The 8,833-nt window shown below is 43.5% G+C and overlaps 1 protein-coding gene across 1 annotated transcript; it reads right to left on the reverse strand.

The window, feature by feature from the left end:
* Positions 1-2,761: 2,761 nt before the first annotated feature.
* Positions 2,762-8,472, reverse strand: nr4a2a (nuclear receptor subfamily 4, group A, member 2a). The gene is made up of 7 exons (XM_061088870.1): positions 8,445-8,472; positions 5,045-5,916; positions 4,446-4,575; positions 4,095-4,258; positions 3,490-3,692; positions 3,140-3,318; positions 2,762-3,018 (listed from the first exon to the last, which is right to left on the reverse strand). The coding sequence occupies exons 1-7, from the start codon at positions 8,458-8,460 to the stop codon at positions 2,762-2,764; spliced, it is 1,821 nt and encodes a 606-aa protein (XP_060944853.1). The 5' UTR covers positions 8,461-8,472.
* Positions 8,473-8,833: the final 361 nt, after the last annotated feature.

An 8,833-nucleotide genomic window follows, 5' to 3' on the forward strand; every position in this document is an offset into this window, starting at 1 on the left:
ATCTCGCAAAATAAGCTGTTCCCTTCATCTCGATCATGTGATAAACGTTGGAGGAGAGGAGTCCCAGACATGCCTCGGAGCCTGGCCTCACTTCTCCCCCCTGACAGGACGGGAGGAAAGGCTTTGTGACAGCCGCACTGCTGAACTTGGCTCGGGCCCATCACCGCCTCTCTGTGCGCACTTTCACTCCTGGAACCTCTCAGAGTGCCTTAAGTTGTAGTTGCACGGGGACAATAAGTAAATAGGATTAAAGTATATGATGCAGGACTTATTCTTGTATTTATTTATTTGTTGCCTGGCTGTAACCTGTGTGATTTAATGGCCGGGGAAGCGGGAGGAGTAGCTGCAGAAAACCAGAGGACTCCCCCGGGGAGGTTTGTGGGAGGTTGACGGTAACAGGCTTACTATTAAAGAACAATAAAGCAAAGCAGGTTACTGCTTCTTTTCATCAAACCCCGGCGCCGGTATTAAACATTTAATTTTAGACAGAAAAAGGCGCATGTATCTGCAGATCGTCTCGTTTCCTCTTGTTCACTGCAAATGCACAATTGCGCAGACAAGTGCACGCTATGAAGCGGTGCCACCTGTGCACAACCCGGTCTCACGTTGCACAAGAAACGTATCTGTACTATGAAGGTGTTTTCTGCTCATTTATGACGACAGGCTGCAGGTGTTTTTTTATTTGAATATGAATAAAAGCGTAAACTAGTTCGCTTCGGGTCTGACTTCTCTGCAGGTTTGCGCATTTGTATCCTAAATAAGGCGTTTTGAAACAGTGCAATAATATATATAAAAGTGGAAACGGCATGTTTAATCCTTCTATATTATAAAATCCGACGTTTTCTTTTTTTAATACTCGTCCAAGAGAATAAAATCCACTGTGTGGGATCCAAACGAAATACGAAGAATCCTATATTTAATCCGTTGTAACCTTTTCATTTTGTCAAACACAAACAGACGTTGCAAAATGAAAGAGATTTTAACAGCCAGGGGTGGACTGATAGAAGCGTCTCCTCTTTTTGTACATTGTTGAAATATTATGAATATAGACACGCATGCAGTGGGAAAAACTTTGAGCTGTTCAACAGATTAAAAGTGATTTAAATGTCATTTTGACGATTGAAATATTCACACAGCACTGTGCTAAAATAAATGTTCAAATATAATAGAAATGTGCATTTAGACATAATCTTAAAATAGAGCATGAGTAGGCCTGCGCAATATTTGCAACATATTTTTAGTCTTTCGAGGCAAAAACGTACTTTAGGTATTTAAACTAAATACCTCTTGATAATTTAAGATTTAAATGAAGTAAGGTTTAGTAAAAGAAAATAATCTATTAATTTGTAAGTGTTTGCTTTTTGCGCACACAGGCCTGTAGGTGATGATACTGAGAAAGTAAAGGAGTTTAAGTTGAACAGTAATATCTCGTATATCTTACCTCAATGTTTAAGGGGTAAATTGATTAATCAGAGAAATTATTTAGCAAAGAATTGATTTAAAAGTTTTATTTGTAAACATTAAATATTTCTTTCTCTCTAAAGTTTTTTTTTTTTTTTTTTAATTCGGCACCAAATGCGTTACAGAAGTTGTCAGAAGGTACATCATGATGTCAAAAAAGATGCGGGCCTATAGATCACACACTCATGAACCTCCGGATAGAAGATGGTCAAGTTTTGTCCCTCCATTTTTTTTCCAAAATGTTAAATCATAACTACCTCAACGTTTATAAAGACATAAAAACAACAGACAACGTGCTCAGCAATGACACTCGGATGGTTTGGAGTCGTTTAAATTGCACCATGCTATAGTGTAGCTCTTTGCAATAGAAATAATAAATATATAGAAACGTTTATATTCAACAGCAACAATACTTACAGCACATACAAACAAGGAATGTCTGACAGTTTTACAAACACCATGGGTCCCTCATTGTTCTATACAGATGAGCTATTTTTCCACATATGCGTAATACATAAAAGGAGTGCCATAACTACGAATCTGTATCAAATCTAGCAGACTACATAGTGTCCGGTATATATTATATATAGACATCACCTCAGCAAGTGCCTATAAAAGAAAGCAAAGAAAAATGGGGGGGAGAGAGAAAAAGAAAGTAAACTAGAACATGCGTTGTCTTTTCTGGATACTTTTTGGGATCCTGTCAGAAACACATAGGCACGAGTCAGAAAAAAGAAAATGAAATATTTTTTTTTCATTATAACAAACTTTGTACACGTTATAAACCGATGCATTGGAGGCATCACATAATCTATCGTAATATACAGTGAGTGTGCGTGTGTGCGCGTGTGTGTGCGTGTGTGTGGTCATATATATATATGTATATAAATATATATAAATGGAATATATTACATCTGAGTATGCTGAATCAGTGGAGCCGATGTTAAATAAACAGTAAGTGATTGTAAAACTGGATTAACTTTGTTGACAGTTTGTTTTTGTTCACTGGAGAGAAAAAAACAAAAAAATATCCCCACTCGTTTGGCACAACAACAAAAAGAAAAACAATAGTCAGAGAATTAAAAGGCCTACACAGCAATCACACGTTCTGCCTCTTTATCTTTTTGTCTCCTTCATGAAACCTAATGGGGGAGTGTTGTTCTATTCGCCTACGCAGCTTGCAGATATTTCCCGAAATAATAATAACACCGTTTAAAAAAAATCTGCCACGTCTGACTCGAAACAGTGTCTCTTTTTTTTTGGAAGTTCTTTGAGGTGTCGCCCACCGTGGAGTCGGGGCTCAGAAAGGCAGGGTGTCGAGGAAAAGTTTGTCAATTATTGCTGGCGGAGGGACTAGGTCTTCTAGTTTTAGGTAAAAGATACGCTGCAGACCTTGGGTACAGAGTGTGCGCAGTTCGGGGAGCTTCCCCAAGAGTTTTGACAAGTAGTTGGGACGATTCAATCCACCGCCACTGAACGTCACTTGGTCTTTGAGGCAGTTGACGATCTTGTTTTGGAGATCCTCGACTCTCTTGGGTTCCTTGAGCCCGTGTCGTTCTGGAATATAAACATACAAAAAGGAAGATATGAGATGGAGGAATTATTTCCCATGCATCAACTCTCTGTGCTGCATCGCATTGTTTAGCGCCGGCGGGTTCCAGCAGCCGCCTTTACGCACCTGTTACCATGGCCAGAGCTGCGATGCAGGAGAAGGCTGAGATGTCTATGTTCATGCTGTGTAAGTTTGAGGAAAACTCCACGATGGCGTCCACCCACTCTCCAAAGCCACGGACGCACTGTAGCCTGTGTAACACAACTCCATTACAAAAAATAAGCTTGCCTTCCACTGGGTTGGACCTGCAATTAATAAGAAAACGACATTAATTACGCTCGGGAAATAAATGGGAATTTAAGAGCCGTCTAATTATTGAGCAGCTAATAAAAGCCAAAGCGGTGAAGCTTGAAGGAGGGAGCTGATGATTATCTCAAAGCTCGGGTTGTTTGGTTTGGCACAATCGCGCTGCTCACCTGTATGCCAGCCGCAGGACAAAAAGTTCCAGGAATGCGGACTCGAAGAGCAGATCCTGATCTTGCTTCGGTAAATCACAGAAGCCGGGGATCTTCTCCGCCCAGCCCCGGATGATCTCCATGGAGCCCGTCAGGAGATCGTAGAACTGTTGGATGTGCTGAGTGTTGTCTCCAGTCATTTGGTAGTCAGGGTTTGCCTGGAACTGGAATTTAATTTAAACAGCGCCTTAATGAGGTCCTTTAAAATATATAATCCGTGAAATTGCAAATGCCCATTTCGAAGAGAGGGAGAGAGAAAAGGAGAGCGTCCTTCTTTCTTTTTTTTTTTTTTACTGTTAAATTCATGTCTTCTTTTTATTAACTTCTCCAATTCAGTGCAATTTACTTTGGAAAAAAATATGCCACATTAAAAGCCCAGACAAAGTTAGGCATTCAGCGATTTATTCCAGCAAACTTTCAAAGCAATAAATCGTCATCTAAAACAGGAGCAAATTAAAAATCTCCATCTTGTTGAGCTTTCAGCTTCAGCCACTATCCTTTTTTTTTTCTTCCTCTCTTCCTTTTATGCGTGTGTTTTATTTCTAGCACTGTGGTTCTTTACTCACTCGTGAATAGTCCAGAGCAGACATGGAGGGGTTGGAGTCCACATGGGCCCGAACCAGTGCGCTGATGAGGCTCACAGGCGGCGAGGGGGGTGAGGGCTCCTGGGGACTTTTGGGTTTGGATGGTAGGCGTCCTCTCCGACCTTTGAGATTATCCGTTCGGACCACTGCGTTTGGAAAAACACACGTCAGATGTATAAATCCACAGTATGGATCCCGTGTTGTCGTGCGTAAAAGTTTAAATGTGGATTAGATAACATTCCAACGCTCAATTACGCACAACAATTCCCTGTGTGTCAGTGCAGGAATATCAACTACAAGTTTAAAATAATTGAATGCATGGCTTAAACATACCTTCTCTCACCATTCCGACGACCATGCACTTCTGGAAACGGCAGAACTGGCAACGGTTTCTTCGGCGTTTGTCAACAGGACAGTTTTTATTTGCTAAACACACATATTTTGCATTTTTCTGGACGGTGCGCTGGAAGAAGAAAAGAAAAAAAAAACACGTGTCACTCTGCAGGCCTATTTCTAAAGCCAGACAACATGTCGTACATGGAGTGTGCATGCTTCCTGCAGAAGGAGAACAGATGAAAACGATATAATATCTGTCATATCTCCTGCACGATCCAACAAGAGGGAATAGACTGTCAGAAAAATACATATCCGTGTTCTGTCATATTTTACTTGCCCCTCTGAGATCTATGTGTGGACGAGTATAATTGTCACGTATAGATATTTAATAGGTACAAATTAATCTGGTGCAGGAAGATTCATGTTGTAACTTGCAGTGGAAATGTAGTGATGATAAATGTTTTGGCTGCACCGTTATTATTTTCTAAGGGGATTTGACAGCGGGGTTTTTTTTATTCTCAGGACGCAGTGCATGAGGGGCATCTTTCATTTAAACACACTAATGGTGATTCAGGATTTCTGTCATGTGAGCCCACCTTGAAAAATCCTTTGCAGCCCTCGCAGGTCCTCACTCCATAATGCTGGCATGCTGCGTTGTCCCCACACACCGCACACAGACCCTCGTTTGACGGAGATCCTCGGGACGGGGGCGATGGCATTTGGCTGTCCACAAGCTGGTGGCCGTGTCCGAGCTGCAGGGAGTGAGGGAAGGCCAGGCCCGACTGCTTCCGGATGGGCACCCCGAAGCTCTGTCCGTCCAGGCCCCGGTGGCCGCCCGGGTTGTCGTGGTTCATGGACACGTGCAGCGGGCCGTCGAAGCGCATCTGGCAGCTGGACACCGGGGTGCCGGGCGGGGACTGCTTGAAGGAGAACAGCGACAGCCTCGACACCGGGTTCTTGCGTTGGTCGATCATGTGAGACGTGGCCGCGACATAGTTCTGGTGGAAACTGTGCAGGGAGCCCGGGTCCTCCCACATGTGATTGGGCTGAACTGGGAAGTTTGGTGTGCTCGGGGCATGAGGCGAGGGGGGTTTGAAATACATAGGCCCAGAGTGAGCCATCATTTCCTCTGACTGGGGGGGCAGGTGGCCCTGCTGGTGGTGGTAGTTGTGCATCTGGACGTCCTCCACCTTGATGGAGGACTGCTCTCCAGAGTGGGGCATCTGATACAGACAGGGCGGTTTAACGTCGTAGCCTGCAGTGTTGTAGTTGTCCATGAATGTGCTGAAGCTCGGGAGTGAAGTGGTGGCTGTGATCTCGGTGTTGGTCAAGTCCATGCTAAACTTAACAAACTCGGGAGTTAGGAAGTCGCAGCTGTACTCTCCGGCCGTGTGGTAGCTGTAGCTCTGGGAAGCAGGACTAGCTCCTTGAGGTGATGATCCATACTGAGCCTGGACGCAGGGCATGGCTGAAAACCAAACCGGGAAATCCACACGGTCAGAATTTCTCCAGTAAATCTTCGAACTGCGAATAGAAAAAGTTTTACATTTTGGTTAATTTCATCTCATTTCACTCAGAACAAAAAAAACAGTCCTTGAGCACTGTCATCTTAAAAAAACAGCATTACACATTTATATTGTGTGTATTAAGTATTTGTAAATAATTGTCGTATCCTACCTCAAGTCTCCTGACAGTTTTCCGGTGACACTTGAAATGGATAATGTCAGGAGTCGTGTGGGTGTCCGGATTCAGAAAGGCGGCTCTGTTCTGGATCGTCCCCTAATAAAACACACAACTCTGACATTTACTATACATTGCTTAAAATGTAAAAAATTCTAAAAATGACCACAAGATTTCCACTTGTTAATTACGCACAATCTAAAGCAGATTTCTTATTACGCACAGGATTTTGGGAAATTTGCGTTAAAATGATTAAATAGATTCGGACAAAATGGGCTCACATAGAAACTGAACAGCATAAGTTGTCTTTTTATTTTATCACTATTGTGTGAAATATTAATTCTGGATGAACAGATCAACTTCGCGCAGTAGACATCCGTGACAACTTGTCTGCAAAGGTGGAAATTCCTGCTGAGGCATCGGTCACATCAACAGATCGCACCACTGCGAGAAAGATTCACTTCTGTATCATTTCAATGTTTGAGTTGAAAAAAAAAAGTGAATCCGAGAAATAAAAGAAAGAAAAAAGATCCGAATGGCTGAAAGAAAAATCTGTGCAAGTGAAGCTCACACGCAGATTATGTTGCAAAGAAAAAGATGAGTGTGTAATCTTACCTCTTTCACATCAGGATAGTGGCTTTCAATCCATGCGATAAGCATGTAGAGGGTATTCATCAATTTCGGTAAAGGCTCCAAACCACGAGCGTCGGATAGCCAACAAAGCCAAGGCAGGCAAACCCGAGTGACTCCGCGCACTGACAGCAACACGAGCTTCGACTACCCAGTCTGGCCAATGTGGCTTTGTTTATGTGAGCTCTGGATGCCGTGGCCCACGTGTTTCACGGCGCGACGTCATCCGCGTTGGCAGAGACACAGACCAATCCGAGCGGGAACTCTCTCAAGCCCCATTTTTTTCTCTTATCCGGCGAGTGTGTTTGGCTTGTGCTGTGTGTTGTATGTTGCTTCCCACATGGACATCAGCAGCGAGGCAGTGGAGGGTGGACCCAACTCAAGGCTGTTCAGACACACATGTGTTGGCCGGGGACTTAAATCAGGCTTGTTTTAAAATGACATTAATCTATGGGATGTGATTTCCTCGCTTTTTTTTTGTAATCTCAGCTCTGCGAAGTAGATCATGCAAATTATGATAATCTGGTCATTTCTGCTTCTCTTTATACTGCTGGTGGATATTTGTCTGCTTATTGGGAACTTTTCCCAATTTTTGTCACCACATTTCTCTGGCACAACCATCTCTTGGTTGCAGCAGCCAATATTTATGATGTGCTCTTAAAACACATCAACAAAGTGAGAAACATCTCAACTGACTAGTATCTGGATACAGTTTATTCCCTTATTGTGGTTAATTGACTGTAAACGCTGGTGTACGTTGGCACATGTGGGTTATGTCACAATGAGGCTGATATGCCCGATTCACTACACTCATATGAAACAGGCCAAGTGCAAGCGGGGGGGGGGGGGGGTACATATTATTCTTAGTTATCTTCTGACAGGATTTTGGTTATTCAATTGTGTTCCAAATTTAGATCTCAGATTGGGGTGGGGTCTTGCCTATTCATAGAGCTGGTGTATAGTGTATGTGAGCTGCTGAAGGAGGAAGGTGGGTGTTTGGGGGGGGTAATTAGTGGTTGTGTGTGTGTGTGTGTGTATGTGTGTGTGTGTGTGTGTGTGTGTGTGTGTGTGTATGGGGGGACGGACGTGATAGGAGCGCGCAGAATGGAGAGTGACGCAGAAAAACGCTCAAGGTGACGCAGTCGCCAAAATAATCTCTGGGGCCTTATTGTTCCGCAGCGACGGAATGGACCGATCTCAGAATAATCTTACACCAACACCTTGTAGCCAATCGCGATGGCCTACGTTTCTCCCCCCCAACATATTGGCCCGGGCAGCAAGCCAAAGGAGAGGGCACATACATGTTGTGCATGGGTCCACTTGCGCGTAAAAGCAGCCAGAATCCCATGTGGCAGCAGCGCCATGTGTTATTGCTACAGGACTGGTTCTTTATTATAAGAGCAACAGAACAGCCACCACTCTCATTGTTTTCTTTTTCTTTTTGTGTTGACTGTACTCAGAGCACACAAGGACAGCGTGTGCACAGGGGGAGGGAGGGAGGGAGGGGGGGGATGCACTATATCTGTATATTATGGTTGCTCTCACCTCTAGAGGACACTATTGTTCACCAGCCATACATCACGCAGCCCCTGTTTCTTACAATTAACCTTCTTAATTAGCCTCACCCCATTAAGGCAGTGTGGGCACGCCCAGTCGTTTGGAGGTGCGCGTCGTGGCAGAATTTACATATTCCACTCGTCATCCTGTGAATATTCAGAAGAAAAGGAATGTTGAAAAAGTTCAGGCGTGTTCCTTTTGTAATTTGACGTGTGCGTAAAACCTCGGCACTGTGCGCTAAGATCTCCATGGCGCACATCTGCATAAGAAACTCAAACTGTGCTGTCTGAAAACACCGCTGCCGCACGGCCACGACTGTCTGTGTGTATTTACTATTACAATTAAAACACAATTAACCGTTTAATTGGCCATTTTACTGAAGAATAATTAACTTCCCATTTATGTGCGCAATTAATTGACAGTCATTTGAAAGAGAGCAGCCATAGTTTTTTTAATCACACACACACAAGTTATTTCCTGGGAGTGTTTTGGTTTTTTTTACTTTGAGGAGATGTTTA

The sequence above is a fragment of the Limanda limanda genome, chromosome 16, assembly GCF_963576545.1.
Source record: "Limanda limanda chromosome 16, fLimLim1.1, whole genome shotgun sequence".
NCBI lineage: Eukaryota > Metazoa > Chordata > Actinopteri > Pleuronectiformes > Pleuronectidae > Limanda > Limanda limanda.

Bases quoted from the DNA above. Each gene is read 5' to 3' on its own strand.
- nr4a2a (XM_061088870.1), bottom strand. The intron at 4,259-4,445 runs GTATGTTTAAGC...TTCCAAACGCAG, and splicing joins CGTCGGAATGGTGAGAGAAG to TGGTCCGAACGGATAATCTC. The intron at 3,693-4,094 runs GTGAGTAAAGAA...ATTAAATTCCAG, and splicing joins CTGCTCTGGACTATTCACGA to TTCCAGGCAAACCCTGACTA.